General features: G+C 44.9%; 1 protein-coding gene across 2 annotated transcripts in view; it reads right to left on the reverse strand.

Annotated features, from left to right (window-relative positions):
- Nucleotides 1-1,358: 1,358 nt before the first annotated feature.
- Nucleotides 1,359-26,394, reverse strand: part of CDK15 (cyclin dependent kinase 15) — an 80,298-nt gene continuing 55,262 nt past the window's right edge. The window contains exons 11-14 of one of the 2 annotated variants that reach the window (XM_032860065.1): nucleotides 21,813-21,861; nucleotides 14,778-14,917; nucleotides 4,569-4,712; nucleotides 1,359-1,969 (exon numbers count right to left, since the gene is read on the reverse strand). In XM_032860065.1, coding sequence (XP_032715956.1) covers nucleotides 4,603-4,712; nucleotides 14,778-14,917; nucleotides 21,813-21,861 — 299 coding nt within the window. In that variant the 3' untranslated portion in view covers nucleotides 1,359-1,969; nucleotides 4,569-4,602. Of the gene's footprint in view, nucleotides 1,970-4,568; nucleotides 4,713-14,777; nucleotides 14,918-19,300; nucleotides 19,349-21,812; nucleotides 21,862-26,394 lie in introns of those variants that run through there. The other variant, XM_032860066.1, reaches the window with a different exon arrangement.

Below are 26,394 nucleotides of genomic sequence, written 5' to 3' on the forward strand. Positions count from 1 at the left end.
TGTTCTGGAACTTGGCCATCCTAATAGGTATAGAGTGACACATATGCATTAGCTTTTTTAAAAAAAATTAATTTTAAAAAAGATTTTATTGGTTGCCTGGGTGGCTCAGTGGGCTAAGCCACTGCCTTCGGCTCGGGTCATGATCTCAGGGTCCTGGGATCAAGTCCTGCATCGGGCTCTCTGCTCACCAGGGAGCCTGCTTCCATCTCTCTCTCTGCCTGCCTCTCTTCCTACTTATGATCTCTCTCTCTGTCAAATAAATAAATAAAATTAAATTAAAAAATCTTTAAAAAAAGAGACTTTATTCATTTATTTGAAAGAGACACACAGCATGAGCAGGGGGAGGGGCAGAGGGAGAGAGCAAGCTCCAACTGAGCCACCCAGGTGCCTTTAGGTGTTAGGTTTTAACAAGGTCTCAGTCTTCCAAATCATGATCCAATGTTAAATATCAGTTGCATCTTGAAGAACCGTGTATTCTACAGATCTGATAGGTGTGTGATTTCTGGAAAGATCATACACATTGGAGACAGTCAGACAAGAGGTCTGTACCTCAACTCAGATTTACCACCATGGACGAGTTATGTAACTTCTTTGAGTCTCAGCTTCCTCTTTTATAAAATGAAAGTAATAAATAAATAATACTTCAAAGAATTGTATGAATAAACTGTGTACTTTCTCTGATTTTATTCAAGTGATTAATACAAATATGTATTAATCTTTGTAGAATGGGGCTTAAGCCTTTACCACAATTGGCTTTTCTCTAGGTTGAAAAAGCACATTCACTGCACACATATCTTTATAATCCAGCCCACACAGTTCCATCTTTCAGGTGTGTTTGGAAAAGTTTAGTCAAATACCTTACTAAAATCCAATACTAAGGTAGATTTCTTTGGGCTATTTGTATGCATTTTTCCTCTTCCCATCTCAGACTTTGGGTACGCTGGTATTACTTTTTAATTCTTTCTTAATTAGCTCTTCCTTGTTCTTCTAAAGGATACAGAGAAATGTCTGGTTTCTAGACTACTACATTTCCTGAGTAGATGATCCGATCCCTAGGTGAGTAATTTGAGTTTCTCTGGCTTCTTTTAGAAGGAGTCGTTGCGGAAAACGATCCATGTGTTAGCTGAGACCGATCTCTCATTTTATTTGAGGGTTGTGTGTGTGCACACGCATGTGTGTCTGATGGTGCAGCGGGGCTTGAATGACGTCTTTGGAACTCTGTGTTCTGCTCTATGTACTCAGTGTCTCTCCACCATTGAATCAGAGCTTAGGTTCCTCCTCGATTCTGCTATCATCACCGATACCTGGGATTCGGTAGAAGGAAACAGCCAAAAATTGAAATCTAACCAGGGGTTCAATCCAAACTCCTAAAATCTAGCAGGCCTGGGGTAGTAATGTGGTTCGATAATCCCGTTTGATAATCCAGAAGCGCCCTCTAGGAAATCTTAACAAAGAGTTTTCAGCAGGTCCTTTTGTTGACAACTTTATCCAAGAAACCATCTTCCCTGAGACTTTTCTGAACTTTAGACTAATCCTCTCCTTGCTACAGAAGTCCTTTTGTTGGGGGAAATTGTAAGTGAACACAGGAGGGACAGGCCCCTGTAAGCCCCAGCTCTGTCTCCAGATTCTTTTAATCAATTAGCCTTTCATCAGGCCTGTGGTCCTTCTGGCCCAGGGATCTCTCATTCAAATCACAAAATAGATGAAATCATTCAGAAATCCCCTTCTCAGACTATTTCAGTCTGTTGTCTAATTTCTGAGCCAATCAATGGCCAATTTTGGCAAATGACAAGAGCAATAATCATTCATTGCTTTTTCTTCAAGTATCATGTCCGTGGCCTTAGACCTCATATTCACAATATTCCAGGTCACAGGTGATGGTATGAAAACCCTGGTCCATTCTGCAGTTAGATTTGAAGCTTCTTAGTAAGGCAGAGCAAATTAAAACGGAAACAGCAGTATTGTAGCCCTGAAAGCAAATGAAGAACAAATAAAATCAAAATATATGAGTCAGACTGAGTAAGGAAAACCTGCTAAACATTTAATGCAAAGTTATTGATGGGATTATATAGAGAGATGGAAAAGGTAATAATAAATTATAACAGACTGCACCTTGTCCCAGCAATAAGAACCAAAAGGACTTTAAAAAAATAATAAAAAGCGATCTCCACATATACAAACTGCATTTGTACCGTACCATTCCCCATTGTTCAAAACATGCCAAGCTTTGAAATAACATGTGTAAAGTGCCGGGCGCCCAATATGTGCCCAGTAAAGTTTAGTTCCCCTCTGTTTCTCCATAATGGACATCAGTATACATTTCTTTTTCCATTCCTGAAACTGACATTTTGAGGATCTTATAAGAGTTTTAGTTTTGAGGCATTGCTGTCAGTTACAAGTCCTAATATCCCAATTTACATTTTGAATCTCCTGGAAAGTGAATATTTTAACATAAATTCAATTTAGTGGAAAAGATTTACAGGCCCCAAGTGTCCATGTGATTACCTTTAGTCTGCTTAACTCCAGCACACCCAGATTTGGCTGATCCCAAATCATTTATTAAACAGTTTAATTGCTCTAGATTTTCCCTATTGTGGTTCCTCCCCTACAGGTTTTATCTCCTTACATTAATACCAAGGGCCCAGGGACATCATGAAGTGACTCCAATAGAGGCAAAATCTGCCTCCTCCCTTTCTCAGTTGCTGGCACAGGCGCCGAGTTTGACATGCTGCATTTAATTGACCTTCTATGGGGACCATTTTATATCTACAGGTAATAATTCTTTGTGGAAAGTCAGAAGATCAGAGAGGCAGGGTTACCTCCCTATCTCCTGATTGCTTAGTAAAATAAAGTAATAACAATACTAGAAGTAATAGTAATGCTAATGGAACACCACCAACTGAGGCCACTTCCATCAATGTCTTCAATAATTTTTTTTTAAAGATTTTATTTATTTGACAGAGAGACAGAGATCACAAGTAGGCAGAGAGGCAAGCAGAGAGAGTGGGGGAAGCAGGTTCCCCGCTGAGCAGAGAGCCTGATTCGGGGCTCCCTGGGATCATGACCTGAGCCAAAGGCAGAGGCTTTAACCCACTGAGCCACCCAGGCGCCCTTTCAATAATTTTATGAAGGGCAAATCCTCCCTTTATAGAATGTGGTGAAGGCACATCGTAGTCTCATAACTAGATGGTTTAAAATGACATCATTACCCAGTAAAATCTCTGCTTTAGGAAATACAGTGCTTGGGAAATACCACATTATTGTGTTGCCTGTTGTGATTCCAATGGCGTATTATCAAAATACAAACCTGGGTATTGCATACAATGCCCCAAGGAGCAGCTATAAAATTCTAAACTTCCCGGACCTCTCCAGATTTCTAAATAAAATGATCTTAGGAAATCCAGAAGACGAACATCTCTGATAGGTATACACCTTGAAATATCAACAGTCAAAGAGAGCTCCAGGCAAAGAGCTGAATCCTGCCATGTAAATGAGGTTACGAGGGGGCAGGTGTGGGGGGCATGTCCCTGGTTACCATCCAGGCCTCAAAAGTTCGGTCAGGAAGCGTGGTTGTGGTTGCCTAAGGGGTGGTCAAATTTCGTGGCTCGGGATAGAGCCCGGGCCACTTACAGGGCCCACTGGCTGGCTGGCTTTGTGTGTGGGAACCACCGTGATTCCTCTGTCTGGATTACTGTCCCCTCTCCCCACTGGGAAGGCCAAGTTTGGGAAGTGCTCTTATAATATCTGGGGGTGTCTATACTTAAAATGGCTTTTGGGGTTGTCCCACCTGGCTTCCGGGGCCAACCAGAACTTCTTTTAGGATATGCTAGTTTCAGAAAAATTCTCCATAGCACCCTTCCTCCTTAAGACTACCTTGGAAGGCTGGGTCATCTTGGGCTGACCGAGGAGAGTAGCTGTGTCTGAGACATTGCAGATGGCTCCCCATGGGGTCCTTGTTGTTCTCCGAACTCACCTGGAATGAGAGAACTCCCTGTGACCAGCTGTGCAGGGGTAGCCTAAGAAGCCTGGAGCAGCGATGACTAGATGCTCACAGGCATCAAAAGCCATCTCCTGAACGGGGCCAGGCCCTGAAGCAGGCCTTCTCTGGCATTTGAGGGAGACTGGGTAGCCATCTGCACCACTGTGGTGACCAAGTGTCCTGGTTTACCCCAGGCTGTGCCAGTTTTAGCCCTGAATGTCCCATATCCCAGGACATTCCTCTGTCTTGAGCAAATGGGGATGGGTTTGACCTCTGATTTGTCCCATCAGCTGCTGGAGAGAGCTACAGAGTTAAGGGGATGCAACATGCCTTGTGGTACTTTATTGCACATGCACTAAGTTTTGTCTTAGGAACCTTAATAGGCCTCTGGGAGTGAGAGAGACGGGTGAGGCACATTACCATCCCCACTTCGCAGCACAAAGAGGAGAGGCCACCTGTCCCTAGAGGGGGAATAAAGGGCCAGACACAGAACAGAGGCGCTCAGAATCTATGAGCCATGTTCTCTCCATCCGGCCGTAATGGATTTTCAGTTCTGTCCGTAAGACGACTCACCGTTGGGACCGCTTACCTGAAAAGGATGTCGGTGATGTCACTCCCTCTCTTTACCAGCATTTGCTAACCTGGGCTGGGTGGTGACCTTTCCGGTAGGAGACCAAAAGGTCACACATTTCTGGCTTTAGCCTCACTCCCGAAACTGTAAACAAAGACTCCTCTGTAGGGAGGAAAAGAGAAAAGCACCAACATATTATTTCCTGGAACGTTTTGTGTCGTGTTTTTTTCTGTCTGTTGTGATATCTGTCACCTGAAGAGACATCATAACATGAAGCAGACTTACCCACCAACAATTTATACTGACTCATGGATAATTCGCTTTACTGAATCTACTAATACTTGTCAAGTGCCTCTTAACTCAATTCAACTCAACACATATTTACCAAACGAGCACTTTGGTAGAGTGTTACGCTAGGTGTTGAGGATCCAAAAACAGGAATAGGTTTGGGGACATGCACACAAACAAACGAGGGCCGAAAGTGAGGGACAAGGAAAGACTTATGACAGACTCTGTCCCAGCGTTTCCATGGAGCGCCAGAAGAGCATGGACAAGTGCCATTTCAGCTGGGAAGGAAGACTGTACCTTCAACGGTCCAGAAATTCCAGGGAGGATATTGCTGGCGGGGGGGTGGGGTCGGCTTGAGCAAAGGCAAGGGGGAAGAAAAGTGTCTGAGGGAACTGGAAAGTCATCTTGCACGGTTAGAGCAAGACAGACTAGTAGATGCAGCTGGAAAAATGAGTTGGAGCCAGATGGTGGAGGGAGTAAATGTCAAGCCCAGGAGTCTGGACATGAGTCCCAGTGAGGGCAGACACTGAGCATTATTCTGGGGCTAGATGTGTCTTGGAAAATGTTAAATCCTGGTGCATTATTTACATTAGGCAATCTATCTAAATAGACACTATAGTGTAACTTTTGTAAATTAAAAAACATTTTGTAAATTTTGTAAATTAAAAAACATTTGTAAATTAAAAAACACACATATACATAACACACTACCTTTGCCCTCTGAATTATGTATTTAGCTCTGTATGTTGGCAGTTTGTATTTTTATAGATGCCTGTGTTTAAGTGTGTGTTGTTGCTGGGTGCTTACTACACTAAAATTATAGGTCAAGCTCTCCCAAAGTTAATGTTTTAAGGAGCTCATCTGCGAAATGGGGATAGTAGAACTTCCCACAGATTGCTGTAAGTTTAAAGAAGATAATATATTCAAAACATCTTGGGTTGCTCTTGACACACAATATATTTTAGTAACTCGTAGCCTTTGTTCCAAGCCATTCGCATTGATGCCATCTGGGAAAAACAGCCACATTGTCACCAAAGCTCGTCTGCAAACCTACTGAGGACTTCTTTTCATTTGGGCATTGCTTTTCCAAGGCTCACAATCTGCACCAACCGGGAGCGCTCTACAAATCGCACAACGGGACAGGAAAAGAAGCGTCCAGCTTTGGCACACCAAAAGCACAAGATACTTTCATAATATTGTTAGCTGGAGGCTGCTCACACCCGAAGAGAAGAAACAAACCAGCAGGGCCATCTCTGTCTTCCTTGACCTGGACACCTACCTTGGACGCCATGAGGAGTCTGGGGCCTGGAGTCCTTGGGTTTGGAATTACACGTTTGCTGGGCTTTAAAGGGGAGGCATCAAGTTTTGTTGGTGTGCATAATACATTTTCACAGGTACATTATAATTTTGTATTCTACTTTTTTCTCGCTCATGTCATAGCATAAATAAACAGCTAAAGTAAATAGTGTGTAAACTTCACAGACCACTCTCAGATCAACTCAAACCCAAACCAGTTTGGGAATTTCCCTCAGGGAGAGGGGTCCTCTTGCCTTGGGGGGCAGTGGCAGGAAGATTTCCCTCAGGCCTCCTTGTCCCTCAAAAGCAGCAGCACCTCAAAAGCCAGGGAGGAGGGAGAGAGGGAGAAGGAAGGAGGGGAAAAGGGTGTGTGTGGGGGGCGTGGGGAAGAAGGGGAGAGGAAGAGGAAGGAGGAGGAGGAGGAACTGAAGGCAGAGAAAAAGAGAAGAGAGAAGGGGAAGAAAGAAAAGAGAGAAAGAAGGGAATTTGGGTGGTGGGGACAGAATGAGAGACAGAGAGGGAGGGAGAAAAGAGGGGAAAAGGGGAGGAGAGAGAGAGGGAGTGGGAAAGCAGGAGAGAGAAGGAGTGGGGGAGATAGAGAGAGAGGGAGAGGGAAAAAAGGGAGAAATTCTCTAGTGGAACAGTGTTGGGAAAGCAACCAGTTAATCAAAGGGATTCCAGTTTGGCCCGGAAGGCCCGACTCTCCTTCCGACTCATAGAAAAAGAAACAAAAATAAGAAAAAAAAAAAAAAGGAAGAAAGAAAGAAAAAGAGAGAAGGGAAAAGGCAGCAGAGCTTTTCTCCCGCAGCAATCTCACAGATGCAAAACCTTCCATTCGACTGACTCCTCATTAGCTTACTGAATCTGACAGCATAATTATCACAGCTGCTCTGCACTTAGAATAAATAAATACGAAAGTGGGTGTTTAAAATTTTTTTGAGAAGGGAAATTCAGTCATCTAGACAGTCAAGAGGACAAGTTTATTTAAAACTTTTAGATTCTTATGTATTTAGATCATTTCGGAACGAGATAATGAGATAGTTGTCTTTCAGTCTAATTGAGTTCCTAAGCTCCTGGCTGTTGGCTGTCACCCCTTTCAAACTTTGCTTTAACTTTCCTTCCCTTAGAAATCTGATCCTGGTGTTTCCATTTACTCTTCCTGGGCTGATAACCTGGTGAAGCCTGGGTGCACTGGAGGGCAGAAAGTGACTTAATGGGATTGAGGAGCTAAATAACCTTTCACGGGAAACAAGATAATCAAACCTCTTTTGCTCGCCTGTAATGGCTGAAAGAGAAAGCGCCAGCTGAAAAGAAAGCTGGGAAATGAAACCATCATTTCCAAACGTCCTGTCATTTCCCCGTCACGTGGTTTCCGCGCTACCCTTACGCATCGTCAACCCATCAGCTGGGGTTGCTTCGTGCATTTAATGATTCGCGGCGCACACAGCCTCGTGACTACGTGGTAATTTTAGCGTGCGTGCGTGCGTGCGTGCGTGCGTGCGTGCATGCGTATGTAGGCTTCATATCTTCAAGGCCTGGAGGATCCCACGGTACCACTTTCAGCTGAAGTTGCTAACTAGCATGGAGCACACCTAAAACTCCGGCTGGGGGCACAGCCCAACCGCGTTTCCGATTAAAGCTGGTGATCTTTCCTTTTAAAATTAGTTAGTGCCTATATCTCTCTTCCTCTCCCTCCTACGATATTTATGGGAGCCCTTGCATTCAGTGAGTCCAAAGATTTATAAAATAAACATTCCGTCCATCTGGCAGAAAGGAAACTAACGATAACCCATTGTGTAGACTGAGAGGTTGAGGTTTTTGAAGGCCAATAATGCATGCCAGGTTGGGGAAAAAAGAAGCAGACTCAGGTCCTTTACCGCTCAGTCCAGAGCCTGGACTTCCTGTACGGGTTGCTGTACCTCATTCTTCTAAACAGTAGAAGGAATATGACATCAACATTAAAAACAAAAACCAAAAAAACAAAAAACCTTTGAAAAAGAAAAAAAGTTACCCATAATGCCCCTAAATGCAAGAGCATTTTTTTTGTATGCTACCTTTCAGTTCTGTCGATATGCAAAATACATTTTCACAGATAGATAATATGCCTGTATCCTACTATCTTCTAGCTCGCATCATAATAGCATAAATATTTCCATACTACCTCACACTCCCAGGAATTCTTCTAAATGGTTCCACAATACCATATGCTGAGTCCATATAACATTATCTAATTGCTTCTCTATGGTTCGAAATAATCAAAATAATATCTAATTGGTTCTCTATGGCTCAAAATAAAGAATATTTATATTGTTTATTTTTATTTGTATAATTTTTAAATACAATTATAGACAACACTGCAATGAACATGTTTGTGCATCTAGGGTCCTTTTTTTCTTTTTCCCGTTCGATTGCTTCTTTGAATAATTTGCAGAAACCAAAGTATAGGGTTGAAGGTTGTGACCATTTTAGGGCCCCTGATATGCATGTCACAAGGCTTTGCAAAGGTTCCTCCATCTTACACCACCATTGGCGGAAAATCATTTTACCACAATCTCATTAACACTGGGAGCTATTAGGTTGAGGGGAAAAATAACTACTTATCAGTTACTTGTATTTATTTAATCACTGGTAAGGCTATCTTTTTATTCCATGTATTGGTACACTTTTTTTGTTTTCCTTACGTAAATTGCTATTTTATGCCTTTGCCCAATTTTCTGTTGGATTCCTGAAATTATCCTATAAACCTAGAGCAGAAGACAGTAGAAGGGTCAGACTGGGGGTCTAGACCTTGGTTCTAATCCTTGTTTTGCTACTAAGTTCCCATGTGATCCTTAGTAAGTGGCAATGAGGAGTGGAGCGGGTGGCTTAGGAGTCTAACTTGAAATCAAACCTGGGCTCCCTCACTTACTAGTTGTGTGATTCTGAGCAATTTCCATAGCCTCTCTCAGTCCCGGTTTTCTAATATGTAATGTGAGGATAATGACTCCAGCCTTACCAGTTAGCCTACAGAGGAAATGAGAATTTGTGTAAATCACATAGATGCCCCATAAATGGCAGCCACTACTCTTCCCGGGGTTGCAGGGACACAAACTATATAACAAAGGTATGGAATAGCAAGTCTCTGAGATCCTCTCCCACTCAAAGGGTTTCTAACTTTTCCCTCTAACACTTTCCAGGATCTTTGCTAAAGTCCTGGAATCCCTTGAGGATATCTTCTTGGAAGGTAAGGAATTGTGTTATGGAGGACTCATCCCAACTTCTTGTTTCTTACTGTGCTGCTTAAGTACTGAATCATGGAGGATTTAAAAGGTCAGAGACGGTGGTCTGAATTAGGTTACAAATGCCTAAAGGCAGAATAGAGATGCCTGCCTTAGAATCTCCCTTCCCTCCCATCCCCTGAAACTTGGCCTCGAGAATGACAGAATATTCTGGTTAAATTTTGAATAGACAAAAAAGGCGAGAACAGGATAGATTTGAAATCATTAGCATACAAAGAATGAAACTAAATTTCACTAATATGTGGTAAAGAATGTTTAAATTGCATCACATGGCTGGCTTAGTCTGTGGAGCATGACTCTCGATCTTGGGGTTGTGTGTTTGAGCCCCATGTCGGGGGTAAAGTTTACTTAAAAAAAAAAAAGAATATTTAAATTGTTCAAGAAGCTGTACAATAAGGAGTAAAAACCATGATATGAGTCAGGATTGTGCCACTATTATTAAAAAGAGGACAACTTCACTATGATGTTAGATGGTATTAAGAAGAAGAGGACATTCCTCTCCCTGAATGTCCTTCCTCCCTAACCATCCAGACCCCAATAATCTTTGAAGGCCCACTCACGAGGCCATCTGGTTCCCCAGAGCTGAATTTAATCTCCCCTCCCTCGAATGCCCAAAGCACTTCACACTTGAACTGTGGCTCTTTATATACTTGCCCCATTTCCTTAAGGACTATAAGCTCTTTGAGGACAGACTGTATGACTAATTCATTTTTGTATCACTCAATATCATACTAATGACCCTCAGTAAATACTTAATGAATGAACTGGAACAGAATTCTCCCACTATGCTAGACATCTGAGTCTATGTGGGTCCAGAGCCTCAGAGATAAGTAAAATAATTGGAACGGGTTCAGAATAGAATAATGAAACAAACAGGACTAAAGAGTGAGAGAAACGGAATCTGTATTGGGGGGGAAGCAAAGTCAAAGGAATTCAGCCTCGAGAAAGTGAGCTTTGGAAAGTGATATCAAGGGAACCTCAAATATAGTAAAGAGATAATTAAAAGAAGGCCTGAAATTCTTTTATTGGAGCAAAACAAAAAATTACTCAGATGTTAATGGGGCAATATGGACAAGGCGTGCTGAAGAACTTCCAGAGTATAGACACTAGGGTGGTGTGAGATGTGGGAGAGGTCATTGCCATGCCTTTCATGCCTGCAGTAAGAAAGCATTTGATGATGAGAAAGACTCTGGTAAGTTGTTTTTGCAAAATTACTTGTGAAACAATTGTAAGCTTTCAAGTCTTAGGATTTTTTTTTTCCCCCTAAGATGCTGAAACCTGTTTTAAAGGAGAAGGGGGATTTAGTCCAGGAATGAATGGGAGAGACTCAAGTCTGGGATTTGGAAAGCAAAATGGGACCAACCCACAGAGAGAGATAGCCTTTGATGTCCTGACGATCAAGGACCAGGGCTTAAGGACCAGACTCTTAAATCACGTGGCATTTACTACCCCAGATTAAAAGAAAAAAAGAAAAAACAAAACAAAACAAAACACCCCCCCCCCCCAAAAAAAACTTTTGTGGATCAGTGTCTGTGGTTCAAACTGGCTAGCTTCCAAAATCAGTCTTAACTTTCCAAGGGTAACATTTGGAAGTCTCCTTGCAGGAACAGAGTGGAGCCAGTTTCTAGAAAGGGCAGCTTAATAATTTTCTACTCCCCCCACCCCCAAATCATTACACGGTGTTCCTTTCCCAGGGCCCAAGTTCATGCTGAGGGCAAAGGGAATTAAATGAAGAAGCTGAACCTGCAGCTAAGATTAGAGGTTGCCAAGGACCTAATTTTAGGTCCTTGCTGCCCCAGCTGACATTCTGCGTTTCTGGTTCAGCCACGAGGACCAGAAGGGTGGCTGCGAGCCGGTGACCGAGAGTGGAGACCATCCCCCTGGCCATCTGCGGAAGCAATTAGCTTGCTGTTGGGTGTGTTTTGAGAGAGACGACCAATAATTTCTCCATCGACAAATGTTTCTTCAGGTGTTCGAAGAGAGTCAGTAAGGGAACATGTCAGAGCTTGGCGGAAGTTCCCACATGCTTGCTGTTCTAATATTCATGCTTCTCCACTTAAGAGCGTGCTCCAAAAGGGAACCAATCTTGGAAACCCCGAAGTTTGAATTTTCGTGGCGAGTAACCCCCAGCTTTCCTCTGGCCATGCGCTTAGGGCCACAATCTGGGGGAAAGTCTCAGCTTTGGCGAAACAGACACGGCTCGATGGGATCGGTTCTTGCACGTTGTGGGGAATCTTTCTGCCACTCTTCCACTGGGAAGGAGGCTGTCCCTCCAATCCACACATATTTCGCAGCCACAGGTTTCAGGCTTAGATTGTCTTCTTCAGAGGGTAGACAATAAGAGCTGGCATCTCCCAGATCAAAGGGGAAACAGAATATATTTTAAAGTGACAACTCTGTTCTCCTGCAACCTAATAAAACCAGAATAATGAAATGATATAGGTAGAAGCCCCTAAATGCTTCCATACTGAAACGCCACCAGAGAGCAAAATTTCCTGCATAATTGCGGCAGGGAGACTCTCTTTACAAACCACGCACAAGAGCGGGTCTTATTTTTGTGTGATTCTTACGCCCAGGGCAGCCTACCACCGAGACGGGGATTCTGGGTCCCTGCAGGCTGGGAACCATGATAACTGTCTGGTGCTCTCTGTCTGCAAAGGAGGCTCTTCATAAAGGCTAATTGCCGCGGGCAATGACAGAGCAGGCTGGCACCGCTGGGCCAAGGCAGTGCGACCCTCAGTAGATGGTCCTCGGTGAGAGCCCGGAGCGCACCGTTGTCAAGGTGCAAGGTGCCATCCAGCCCCCGCAGTGCTCCCCTGTCTCTCTCTCCGATTTTCCTGATAGCTTTGCTTTCCCTGTCTGCTTGTCCCACGTCCTGTCTGTCGGTCTGTCTCTAAGCCTGTTTTGGGCCCCCCTCCCGCAGGCACACACATACGCAGGCGCGCACACCCGCACACACCCAGTCCCGCCGCCCCCTTCCCGGTCTCTTGGCGCCGGCCCTTTCATCTTCTCCCTCGGGGACTGCAGATGTCGCTGCAGGAAGTGCTTGTCGGCGGAGGCAGCCGCGGCAGAGCCCCGTGGCTTTGACAAACCTCACTTAATTGGGAGGAAGCCAGGAGAATTTGAAAGAACTGAAACATCCACGAAACTCCTTTTATCAGGCATAATTTAAACTCTGCATGGAAAAACCCCCGTATGTATAAAGAAAAGTCAACTTCCCTCCTGCTGTGAGCACTCCTCAGCTCCCCCCCAGCGCAGGCAGGCTCCTGCAAGGTTCCATCTTTTCATTTTTCTAAAAGCGTCAAAGTAGATTTGGGCTCTGTGGCTGGGTGTACAGAGGAGAAGTACAGATGGGTCTCTCTCTTAGCCCCGCACGTGCGTTCTCTCTCTCTCTCTATCTCACACACACACACACTCACACACTCACACACTCAGGCACTGCAGAGCCCCTCTGTCGGTGGCTCTGCTTCAGATGGCCAGGAAGAACAAAACCCAAGTTTCTAACAACACATCACTTTGGACAGTGGCTGTTTCTGGCTAATCACTTTCTATCAGGTAAAAGCTCGAGCCTCGGACGTTTTGAAGGGCCGCGGCGGTTCTCAGTACGTAGAAAAAGAGATGCCAGAGGAGGGCCCATGACGGAAGTTTCATTAAGTGGAGAGAAGGGAGCGTGAGTAAGAGTGCGAAAGCGTGAGTGTGTGCGCACGTGCACGCTCCTGAATGTGTGTTTCTGCCTGAAGGGCTAGTTCGAAGTCCCAGGCCCAAGAGAAGAAAGCTGAAGGGGGATCTGGGGGCTTAGAGTGGGAACAGGGGAGAGGATGGGGGGTACAGAGGGAGTTGGGTATTGGAAAGGGAGTAAGTAGTGGAGGTGGCCCGGAGTGTTTTCTGTTCCACCATATGCCACACAGTGCCCCTCCCTCCTTCCAAATTCCACTCCAGAATCACCTCCAGTCCAAACTCTCTCATTTGCGTGATTCTAGTTCCTCCAAGGAACTGCCTTTAGCACACACATATTCTCTCAGCATCTGTAGCTTATTATGCACAGACTTCAGCTGTTTAGATATGATTTGTGCTAATATGTATACAAGGGTGCCCTGTTTCCTCTTCCTCACCCCCTTTTCCTCCCACGCTATAGGATCCTTGAGGTCAAGGACAAGCCTCTTTTTTCCCTCAATCTTTATAGCACTTAATATGTTCTTGACACTTAATGGCAACTTCATAAATCCTGATGACTCACTCTTCCTACAGGGTTAAGTAAGACATTAACCCCCGTTGTATGATTATGGTTATTTTTGGAGATCCGAAATAACTCATTTTAATAATAAAATGCCTTAAGAAGTCCCAAACTCAGAGCTTTGGGCTGGGACAGGACAATGTCCTAGATACAGCGGAGCCACATTCACAGACCCCGGAGGCTTTGGCTAGACTGAATGTCTACGCCTCTGGGACAGCAGCTCTGTCCTCTGTCCTCATTGTCACCACACACACCACGCCAGGTCCCTCTTCCCAGGCCGAGCCCCTACACCTTCCTTATTAGCTTTTTTCCCCTTCTGCCTAGGGCTTCTAAAGGTTGTTTTCAGTTGCATGATGATTGTTTCCAAAGAAACCCCACCTAAAGATGGTCTCCCCCAAAACAGCCAGACCATGACCACACTGCCCACATCCTTTGCCTTGCCCTTCCTGGCCACATTCCGAGAAACATGAGGAGAGTTCCAGCCACATGATCCCTCAGCAGATTTCAGATTTAGAGGATGACTTCAGGCCCCGGGCAGCAAGGCAGATTTCAGGGTAACTTGTGTTTCCCCCGTGAGCCGTCTGGCCTGGGAGGATGTGCCCCTCCTCCCAGCACCCTTCCCCACCAGCGCCCCACCGGGCACTTCCTTCAGCAGCATCAAATTACCAATCAAGACAGGCCAGCTCTCCTCTTGTGACATCTCCATGTCACCTATCATCTTACTCTCTACAGAGAGAAGGGGGTAGTGGCAAACTTTGGTTTTGCTTCTCCTGGCAGATGCTAGGGAAAAGAAACAAGTCAGTGGCAACTTTCATCTCATCCAATTACTAAGAGCGTCTATGTGAAATGTTCGGATCGTCACAAGGAGGTCTGTGTCACCTCAACCCACCAGGGCTTTTGAGTTTTAGAGACTCTCGTAGAAAACCCAGGCAAGATTGGGTCCCCTGTTGCTTCTCTCCCTGGTAACTCAATCCCTAAGCTCATTTCCGGTTGCAAATACTGTGATTCCCCAGTACTTGGAGAAAACATTTAGACACTGAGACTTACATGCGTGCGTGTATACACACACACACACACACACACACACGCACGCACACATACACAGAGGCACGTGGCGGCTCCGTCACTCACCATCGGGAAGCCGGTGCAGCTGAGATGGCAGGGAACTGAAATACTCATGAACCAGGGCTTCCTGGGCCGAGACACGGTCTCTAGGAAAGCCTCTCAGCATTTGGGAGGCCAGGTCCTCAGCTTCTGGAACCCTGCCCAACCTGGAAAAGTGGAAGAGAAAAAGAGTTTCTCCAAAGGCCTCCCTTCTGAAAAACAAAGGGAGAAAGAAGAAAAGGAGAGAAAAGGAGATGGCTAAGAGAACATTTCAAGTAGCGTTTTCCTGAGATCAGCCAAGTTGATGGCACGTGGAAAAATAACCGACCCACTGGAAAGTTTACCCAACCTCGGTGTGCTCTCTCATTCAGCCTCCACCGCTGCCCCCCTGCCCCTGCCATGGGGTCCGGGTACCATGTATATATACATAAAGGACCCAGAAATAGAATTATAGAAGCAGAAATGTGTAATTAAGGATGCTGCTTTGTGGGATGGTGCCCCCCAAGCAGAAAAGCCCAGTTGGGTATATTGCAAGGACTGCAAGCATAGCTTCCTGGAGGGGAGGGAAGATTAGAGGTAATTTTGGAGGGTGAATCTTGGGTGTAAAACACACTTACTCCCAGTGTTTCTGAAGCTCAGCCCCCAGGGTATTATCTAAGACGCTCTCTTGGTTCCCCTGAGATGGAGCATAGGAAGAGATAACTCTTTTTATGTCCAGAGAGATAACTCTTCAAGTGCCCAGATTACAGTAAGGACAAATCCTCAAGTGGACTTGTTTTGCATTGTAAATTTGGAGACGAGCAAATCTATTAGTTGAGCATCTACTATGTGCTAGTAGGTGGCTGGCTCTGGAAGATACAGGAAAGATTCTGTCTTCTGGCAGCTTAGTCTAGGGGAGGAGTCGGACACTAAGCAAGTTATCATAGATATACATAAACACCTGTGCAGAGAAGGCCCAGATATCTGACTTAGACTGGGAAGAGCTGGTCAGGGAAAGCTTCCCTGAGAAAGAAGCACTTGAGCTGAGAGCTGAGGAATTAGGGCAGGGGAGAGGCATGTATGAGCCTGGTAGAGACCCAGGGGATGAGGGGAGAAGAGTGAGTTTAAGAAGACGAAGAAAGGCCAGTTGGCTGGCCTGGGACCAAGGGAGAGAGGGGACAGGTATGAAGCTGGGAGGGTGGCAGGGGCTGATCCTGCAGGACTTTTGAGCCTTAATTTTCTTATTTACTTATAATGTTTGAAAGTCTTTGCTGATCCATGAGACCAAAACTGTGCAGGAGGCAATTAACCGCAGGACTGATGTCTGACATTCAGAATTAGGTTGCCTGGCCAGGCAAATCTCCAATTAAGCAAAAATAAATGGGCTTATTTAATGTCGAATGTGCATACCAACTTAAATGGACAAAGAACTGATACCCTTTCCCTTCCCGGGTACCATGACATGGTGATGCTGCAAATCCTGGCCCAGAGATGTAAGTGGCCTAATATTTGCATAAGATTTACCTAAGAGAATTTCGGATATTTGATTCCCACGACATACAACTCTTTGTACAAACAGATAACTTTACCTTCAAACTCAGCAGTCATTGCTTCATAGACTTAAGATGGAGGAAAATTTGCAAATGCCCAGTCCTTGCCAATTTCCAGGCTAGTTAAAAGAGAAGGGAACATGGGGTGGAGGCCTGCTCATTAGCTTGCGGCCTGAGAAAAGGCCAGAAGGCATTTGGTCCCTCCAGGGTGCCCTCCCCAGACGCAGGTTTTCAGGGCCAATGAAGGGGGCTTTGGAATGGGGAAGGTGGTATAGATCACTAGGGTCTAGTACCAATCTGGAGGGACATTCAAGGAAAATCTTGCAAAAAAAAATTTTATCTAGTGCACCGTTGCTATAGGGGGTGAGGTGAAATGTGTGCCAAAATCATGCCCTGAACCCGCTCCATGAAACTCCAGGGGGTGGATGGGTGGGTAGGTGTTGATGGTGGGCGGTAGTGATGCATCCAGCAGCTTTCGCCTCCACAATCCCACCCCAATCAATGGTTGGTTCTATCCACATACTCCTACCCATTGGCCCATAATAATGGAATCGTTACAGAACTGCTCTATAGGCAAGGCTTAGGAGCTTCAATCTCATTGGACAAGGAAGGCCAGGGGACCTATTTTGAACTTGAGTTAGCATGGCATGCATACTCTTTGTATTTAGACTGTGGTTGTGTTGGGTGGCTGGAGAAGCCAGGAAGGGCTGATGGAACTTCTTACATGGGTAGTGGGGACTCATATATAAAGAACTGGCCATCACCACCAAACGAAAGAAAGGCGAGCAGATACTGATCAGCAATATGAAGGCTTCTTTTTTAGGACTTTCCTTTTCAACTAACCCAACCCTTCCCTCAAGAGTGTGTCAAGGTTTTTAGTGGTGCCTGCATTCTGTTCCAGGCTCATGGCCCCTATGCTATGATGGCTACCACCCATTTCTCCAGCTCCTTCCTCCCGTGGGCCAAGTGCATGTTGGTCTTCCCTGTATAAACCAAGTCTGTGCCCTCCTGAATACGAGCCTTTACCAGCAGCACTTACAGTGGGACCACCCATTCTGGCCAAGAGTCCTGATGATCTCTACCTTGTGACTGGCACATTGCACTCTCATTTGGGAGCTGAGACAAGAGCCCTGGGAATACAAATGTTGCTTCTTTGAGCACAGATGCTAATTGACTTCCATGTTTGTATAGTTCTGCTTCTTTCTGCCATCTACACTCTTGCTTACAGCCCACTGCCTTTATCATCACATTTCTATAATTTGCCACCTCCTCTAACTCTTGTTAGGGCGATTCTTCACTCGTTATAATTACTTTGGAAATGAAAATTGGCATGAAAGGTGACATTAACAAATGTTAATTTGCCCACCAGTGCCTTTTCACATAGGCTACATGTTAATCAATATTATGTGTTAGAGGGAAAGAAACCATAAGAGATTCTTAATGGTAGAGGACAAACTGAGGGTTGATGGAGGGAGGTGGGTGGGGGATGGACAGATGAGTGATGGGTATTAAGGAGGGCACTGGTTATGATGAGCACTGGGTGTTGTATGTAAGTGATGAAACACTTACTGAATTCTACTCCTGAAACCAATATTAAGCTATATGCTGACTAACTAGAATTTAAATAAAATTTTGAAAAAAAAACCGAAAAAATATTATGTGTTAGGCTTGTGATGTTAAATACCAAACACACCAGGAGCATCTTGGCAGGATTAGGAGAACCCACCTACCCAATTAATGAGCGTCTGTTATTAAAGACAAAAATATCCTCTGAGGAACCCCTCCTTCTAATAACATTTCTAGAACCAAGAAGCGTTCCATTCCCAACATAATACATATTTATTGTAGAATACTTAGAAAATGCAGAGAAAGAGAATTAAAACCATCCCATCATTCTGAGATAACCCCTTTTACTCAAAGATGGTCACTATTGTTTTGATGTTCAGTTTTTCTTCTTTAGTCCTTTATTTTTAAGTGGGTATTATTTTTTTGTCTTACAAAGAAAGGGAGATCATACTCTACCTGCTGTTATAACCTACTTTTCCCACTTGAGGATCTCCATCATCTTCCCAGGCCTTTGAATAGCCTTCTAGGATATTATATTAATAGCTGGCTGGCATTCTGTTATGTGGGCATTCCATAATTTTCATAGCCAGACCTTTTCTTTTTTTTTTTTTTAAAGATTTTTACTTATTTGACACACAGAGAGAGAGAGAGAGATCACAAGCAGGCAAAGCAGGCAGAGAGAGAGAGAAAGAGAGAGGAGGAGGCAGGCTCCCCGCTGAGCAGAGAGCCCGACCAGAGAGCCCGACGCGGGGCTCAATCCCAGAACCCTGAGACCATGACCTGAGCTGAAGGCAGAGGCTCCAAGCCAGTGAGCCGCCCAGGCGCCCCCATAGCCAGACCTTTATCTGAGTTGTGTCCTTTTTGTTGGGGGCGAGAGGTGAGAGGCTACCATTAAAATCATGCTGTGACATCCTCGATGGGGAATCTTTGTGCGCCTGCGCAATGATTTCCTAGGTATGAGTCCTGAGAAACGAAATCCCCGGGTTGAGGACCGTACAACACGTTGAAGTTTCTGATTAAGAATACGAGCTAGTTGTACCAATTCCCACTTCCACCAGCAGTCTGGGAGAGTTCCTGTCTCTGTGTCGCAGAAAACAAATTGGTTCCAGCAGACCTGAATTGTCACAGACCTCGCTTGTAAAAGTTGCAGAAAGGATTAAAATGGTAAATCAATCGGGCAGGAAGTGCTGGGTGTGAGGACACTGGCACTTATTTCTGGAAGTCCAGAATAGAAACACAAACAATAAAACAAAAGGAAGATCAGGCTCTGTGGTTGTGTGACGCTCTATACACTGGCCATCACAGGGCACATTGAAAACCTGGTGGTTCTCCAGGGCCCGAGGCAATGACCTTGATTTCCCAGCCCAGGCTGGCTCTGAGTATAAAATTCTCCACAGCGCTGGTTACCGCCATTCACCTTTCCAGGGCAAGGGTGTTACCTATCTACAGAGCAAGGCCGGTCATTGTCAGCTCACCTGGGTTCTTTGTTGTTTTCCCCTGGATCTATAGAGAGAGGAAAAGGGCAGGGATAGAGTGGGCACTATTTTTTTTTTTTCCATTTTTCAATTGGTTTTTATTTGGAAGTAATTTCAGGTTTGCAGAAGAATTGCACGAGTCGTCCCCAGAGTTATGTGTTTACCAGCTTCCCCTAGTGTTAGCATTCTACAGAACTGTAGTCAAATGATCAAAGGCAAGCAATTAATATTGGCACAATGCTCTTAACTGAGCTGCAGGCATTATTCAAATAGCGTGTTGTTGTTGTTTTGTTTTTTTTCCCAATAATGACCTTTCTGTTGTTGTTCCAGGAGAGGGGGTCCTTTTTTAATGCTGCCAGTTCAGGACGTGGTGAAGCAGGCACCCACAATGAGAACTATATCCAACCCTGGGAAGAAACAACATCAAAGAAGCTGTTATCTTCCAATCAATCTGACAAGCGGGTGTGCGCTTCCTAGGCCCTTGTCTGTAGGGTCACCATCCAACCCCAGGGAGCGCCCTGGGCTGTAGTCATGGCCCGCACACGCTTCTTCTGCACCTTGCAGAAATCCTGTAGGAAAGCCGGGGCTACCTCCGCTCCTCTTTACCCATCACACTTGCCACCCGACTCGGTGGACAAAGTCACAGAGACCTGTGTACCAGATGGGTCTGGGCTCTGCCTTCCTGAGTCTGGTGACCGTGGCCAGGTTGTGCCACTTCTTAGAACTTCGGTTTCCACCTCTTGCAACCGGGACTTTGATTTGCGAGGAATAAATGAAATAATGCATCACGAACATTCCATCTAGCCTTGGTTGAGCCCCCAAGTCCTTCTCAGAGCCAAGAATTTTCTCGCGGGATCATCTAGACCAGTGTTGCCCAACAGAACCTTCCATGACGATGCAAATGCGCTGGTTCTGCCCCATCTGATACGTTAACCACTACTCACATTGGCTGTTGGAACCTTGAAATGAGACTAGTGCAGCCGAGCAACTAAGTTTAAAGTTTAATTTTAATCACTTAAATTTAGAGAGCTACATGTGGCTAGTGGCCACTGTATCAGGTGGCACGTCCCTAGACATTCTCCTTGGTTTGAAGATGTGAGCAAAGAGAAACCAGAAGCTTGAGATAAAGCAAAGGTTGAGCCTGGATGAGGCAATGGGCAGAGGTGGTGGGTCTTGTGTGTGGTCGGAGAAGGCAGAGGGATGGATACTCAGGGAATCCAAGTCCTGCTCAGCCCAGGAGGAAGGGCTGGTGTAGCCATGGCAGGAGGCTCTGGCATTTTCTTCGGCCCATGCAGCAGTGTCCACAGCAGCCGCGCAGGGTAGTAATGTGGTTAGCAGGTTTGGAGTCACCGTTTATTTTGGAAACCAATAGTGAAATGGAAGAAAGTCCTGGAGCGGTGCTAAAATCCAAACGTCTCTAGAGGGGGGATGGGGAGCCTGACTCTGCCGACAAGAGAAAGTTCGCTCATCTTGCATGAAAGGGTAAATAGCCGCTCTGGTTCCAGGGAACCTGTCTCCGAAACCAGGAGGGGTTTCAGGCGACACGGTGAGCTTGAAGACATGAGCAGAGCCCTGCCGAGGAGACCTGTCCCTCCCAACAAGAGGTCCTCGGTAGCCTGCAGCTCTATGTTCTGACCTCTCTACATGGAGGCTTTTTTTTTTTTTTTTTTTTTAGCACAGGAACAGTAAGCATGAAAAAAGTCAAATAAAATTCAGTTGGTTTAAACCCTACCACATTTTCAGGGAAGAACGATGTTCAAACATTCAGTTAGGATCTCTTCCCCTCTCCCCACCTGCGTGAGTGTGTTTTTCTTTGACATTTGAGCTGTTTCCCCTGTCTCTGACGTTTTCCTCACTGCCCTTTTTGCCTCCTCACTGAAGCAAAAAGAACAGAGCCTCGGCTAATTACTCTCAGATCAAATAATACTGGTTATTGTAATTGGTCATTGTCCGAAAACACTGAGTTCTTCTTAGCCCTGAGGTTGCCTGGCACGGCTTAGTTAGCTAACTATTCCGGGAATGTCTCTATTATCTGTTTTACTTTGTAAAAGAAACTAGGGATTTGTTGAAAGCTGGTAATAAAAGTCTGCCCTGGTCTGAGCCGAGACTGCGTGGAGAGGGCCTGGGAAAGCATGACCTCCATGAATCAACTTGGCCCCCCCTCCAATAGCCACTCAATGACGTTATTTGGTTTCTCTGTGTCGGAGAATAATAAACCCACTAGGTTTTCTTGCAGGCCAACATTCCCTCATTCTCAGGGCCTCGGACATGGTCGAGGGGCACAAAACAATTTTAATGACCAAACTCACTGAAAGTAAAGTGGTTCATAGAGAAAAACAGACACACTCACAGGTGGCTGGCTCTCCTGGAGGCATCTTCTGGGCCCTGTCGGCCTCCAGAGATCAGGTGCTCACGGGCTGCGTGTTTGGTGGACTGAGGGTCAGGAGACTGAGGCCCTGCTTGAAAGAGAGGCTTTCCCAGGTGGTGCTTACCTGTCCCAGACAATCTGAAGGCGTCGAGGCTTCGGCAGTGGGAACCATTCTGGAAAGCATACACAGACACGTTAGAAACCAGAAACAACCCTAAAATCCCACTGCCAAAATATTGTCAAAATTCTGCTCGTTCTTCTCAGCTTGAGCAAAGAAGAGTTCAGGCTTCAGGTGGGCAGAGTGAACACATTGAATTTTCATGATTCTGTGGAAGGTCACTATTATGGGTTGAATTGCGTCCCCCTAAAACTGATACATCAAGGTACCTCAGAATCTGACCTTATACGGAATTAGGTCATTGCAGTTGTAATTAGTTAAGATGAGGTCATAGGTGTGGGCCCTAAACCACTGTGACTGGTGTCTTCTTAAAAAAAGGGAAGATTTGAACACAGAGACACACACGTATGAGAGAAATGACACAAAAGGACCTGAGGAGAAGACAGTCGCCCACAAGCCAAGGAGAGAGGCCCGGAACAGACGCTTCCCTCAGGGCCCTCTCAGAAGGGAACAATCCTGCCAATTCCTCAACTTCAGAGGCATCTAGCCTCCAGCCCCGTGAGACAACAAATTTCTGTGGCGTAAGCCACTCAGACTGTGTGGTCCTTTGTCATGGCAGCCCTAGCAAACTCACACAGTCACGAGATTCACTCAAGTCAAAACACATCTATTGAACACCTACTGTGCGCCGAATGTGTACCAAGCGCCGGGGAGACTATGAAAGAAACCAACAGAGACTCCCCCCACTTGCAGAGCCACAATTCATTGGAGAACAAAGCACGCATGTGCGCACACAACAGGCGTGAAGAGTCAGGTGATGAGCGGTGGGGCTGTCTCAAAGGCTCAACATGGTGAAAAAGGAATGGGGCTAATTTTATATGTCACTCGCAGTAAAAATGGAAGTGAATTCTGGCTTGAATAATCCAAAATAGATGATGATAAGATTGGTCATTTCCTTTGCGACACTCTTTACAACGTTTACATGTGAATGTGTTTGTTTCTATTATTCTTAGTATTGACACTATTTAACCCAAAATAAAACTACCATAAAAAGGGACAATTTCTCATTCATTCAAGAAGTACTAACTGAGTGCTTATTCTATGTAAGGGTGACAAGGGGAGCTCTAGGGTTATAAGATGATGTTCCTTATCAGAGTCCTCTATTTCCTGCTCTAAATCAAGAAGAGATTATTTTAATTTGCATTTAAAATACATGCATGAAAATAAAATAAAATAAAATTATATGTATATAAAATTATATGTATGCTTTACACTTTTCTTGGGCCTGAAATGTGTTTTGTCTTTAAAAGATCTCTTCTTCCAGGATCTCTTATTCCTATAGGAATAGGATAGATAATTTATTTATCTGGTTTATCCAACCAAGAATGTAATCGTAGTTGGGCAAAAAAAAGATTTTGATAATACTGGTGTATTCCTGTCTGTATATACATTAAAAAAAAAAAGAGCTGGAAGACTATCAGTCTGATAGTGATAATGGTTCTGGGGTTTACCCCTTTACTTCTAGGCTTATTTTCTTAAATTTATTTTTTAATAAAAAAACACATTATTTTGTAACTTTGAAAGTAAGTTCAATTAAAACTAGAATTTATAGTGCCAAGACTTGTAGCGTGAAATGAGTGATCAAAGAAAGTGATTTCAGCGGAGTTTTCAAGGTCAGGTGTAATCAAATGAGAACCTCTCTGCTGGCGGTTTCCTAGTCCCACGTGGGCGCCAAGGGAAGAGCTTGCATATACAGCTTCTTCATCCTCCCTCTAGACGATTGTGCCTAAATTTAAATAACCAGTAAAGATAGGTAAGAATATCTGGTATCTGTTTAGAATGTTTATTTCCAAACCACTTTCTGCTGCCTGTTTACGGTTCCTTCCTGGCCAAACAAAATTAAAATATTTTCTCATTCAGTCATAAACCAATTTCCAGTCAACATAATGAAATCCATTTCCGTGCTCTCCCATGTTTTGTTTTTCCCTTCCTAGAGCCTGTTGCTCTGTGTTTTGGGGGGCCTTTGGTATTTTAAAACTCTTTCCAACTTTCGCGTTGTTCTTGCAGAACGTGGATTTGGAACTGGCTGAGTCCGGGCTCAAACACAGCACCTCGGGTTTGCAACTGCAGCAGCTGCTTCTCCGCACCCTCCAGCAAGGTGGTTTAACCATCACCAGCCCGCTCCCTTAACCCACGCTGGAGGTCATATTCGCCTCTCAAGGACAAAGTGATTCGTTGAATTCATTGGGATTTGTCAGATGATGAATGTTAAGGGCCTGCCTCTGAGCACCAAACAAAATCATTCCTATCCTTCTGTTCCTTCCTTTGAGAAATGATGGGCAATGGAAAGCACATGGTATGGACTCTGGAGCTGGGCTTTGAGAACGCAGTGTGGCGCTCACCGGCTGTGTAACCTGGGAGGTGTTGTCTGACCTCCCAGAAGCCTCAGTGCCTCACATCCCGTCTACAAAGAGGGATGATTATAGTTCCTGCTCCTTCGAGTTCGTGTTAGAATCAGGATGGTAAGGGTAACGTTAGTATTCCCTCACCCTTTGCCTCTTTTCTTTCTGCCTCTTCTCTGGTCTGATGAACCACGTTTTCCTCTCTCCTCTCAGGTGTTTCTGCCTGATGCTTCTCCTTCAATAACTCGCCGTTTCATGGCCCTGAAATTCTAATGCACTCCAAGCCCTAGTTCCTACACGCCCCACCTGATTTCTCCTGAGTCTTCAGTGTGGGTCGAGGTGTGCTTCTTCGCTGTCTCCCTTCTGCCACTTGTGAGCTCTGAGATTTGAGGGAAATTAACGTCTCTGGTTTAGTAACGCAGAAGTTTCCAAATCTATAAAATGGGAATAACTTTCCAGTTGCTTGGGAGGATGAGAAAAGATGAGGCACTTGGCAATAGAGGAGGGGCTCAACAAATGTACGTCTTAGTCCTTTTCCTTTTTTTCATCTCTCATCCTGGAGAGGTAGCAGGGTCTAACTCAGTGTTTCTCAAGCCATGCTGCATGTTAGCATCACCTGGGAGAAGTTCTGGCTTGAAAGGAACCCCAGGCTTCACCCCACAGAGTTTGATCCAGTTCGCCTGTGGACAGCCCAGCATTGCTGTCATTGTGGTTATTATTGTTCTTCATAATCTCCAGATGTTTCTGGTGTGGTGCCCAATGAGGCTGAAGGTGCTGGTGTGCAAGAAGGGTGGGGTCGACCCCTCATCAGTGATTCCCCCACCCTTCTCTGAGGCTCGTTGCCTCAAGTAAGCTAGTTGTGAAAATAGAACTACTCAATATATATCAAAATTGCAGAACGTAGCATCTGCAAACTTATGTTTCCAAGGAGGTGAACGAGGAAGCATGAGAAGGGAAAGATCAGTCCTCAGAAATTCTGCAATGAAAGGGTGACCTGGACGAGTTGTCCCAGGAGGCAATGTAATGACATTGAACTTGAGGTTCCAGGTATTGCCAGACTGTGCCTGACTCTCTTCCCCCATGTGTTTTGTAGCTACCTTAGAGCAGATGGAGGGGTTGACGGGCCCAGGGCATAGTCAGGTTGCTGTTCGTGATTGTGGTCTACCCTCCCACTCACATGCAGATAGCCTCATGCTGGATGACCTTGCCTCTCTCCCATTGATTTTTCCCAGTAGTTAAACTGCAAGCGATCAATGAGAGAATGATCGACAGATAGGCATTTTGCACAGCACCATTTCAAGAGGTGTTTGTTTCTCTGGCTTCAGGAGCCGCTAAAAGAACAGGGCTCTGGGTAGCTTATTTCCCTCCTCTTTCCAAAAATGATGGTGAACCCATAGACCAAATTTTTCTCCGTCTCCTCCTACTGCCTTTCTTTTTAAAGGAGTTCTCATTTGAATTCAATTGGAATTTGAAGTAGGAATGGCGAAGTAAGTTGCAAAAGGAAACTTAAAAAGCCGAACATAGTAATTTCCGAACCAAATGAAATAAAATTAAAATGAGGGCAGAATGTTGCTCCCATACTAAAACACCAACTTTTTCCCTAAGTCCTAATTCATAAGTGAAATAAGAAAGCTCGTTTACAACAGATCCAAGTCAACAGAGATTTGCTGGGTGACTGATAAACCATCACCAGAACCCTGTTGAGTCTTAGCTCAAGGTAAAACATTTTCTGGTTTCTATAATCTTACCACAGTCCCCTAAGGTTATCTTATAATGCAGCCTACTGAACGACACCTCTGGAATTTCCCAAATACAATGCATTCTTGAGATACCATACATTTAAATAGTTGATAATGTTGTTAGCCTTATTTCACTATCTCAAGCAGTAACTTTAAAACCTCATTGCAAAAATCTGTAGCTCTTCTCCTAACTACCCCCGCCCCCACCTTAACCACATTCACGCCCTCACAGCCACTGACTCCCTTAGTCTTTGACTCAAGGAGCCTAAGCATGGCCCTTCCAGTGCTTTCCTAGGCTGTAGACTTTTTGGCCGTCATCATCAGGATGCGGAAAGCTGGTGCTCTGAGGAAGTATGCTCCTCGGCATTTGAACCTGGCGCCCCAACTCCCATTTGCAGCTTTTCTAACCCTGCCTCAAAACTTCCTGTGGATTCTAAGAAAAGATTC

The sequence above is a fragment of the Lontra canadensis genome, unplaced genomic scaffold (assembly GCF_010015895.1).
Source record: "Lontra canadensis isolate GAN:19392208 unplaced genomic scaffold, GSC_riverotter_1.0 scaffold18, whole genome shotgun sequence".
In the NCBI taxonomy this organism is placed as follows: Eukaryota; Metazoa; Chordata; class Mammalia; order Carnivora; family Mustelidae; genus Lontra; species Lontra canadensis.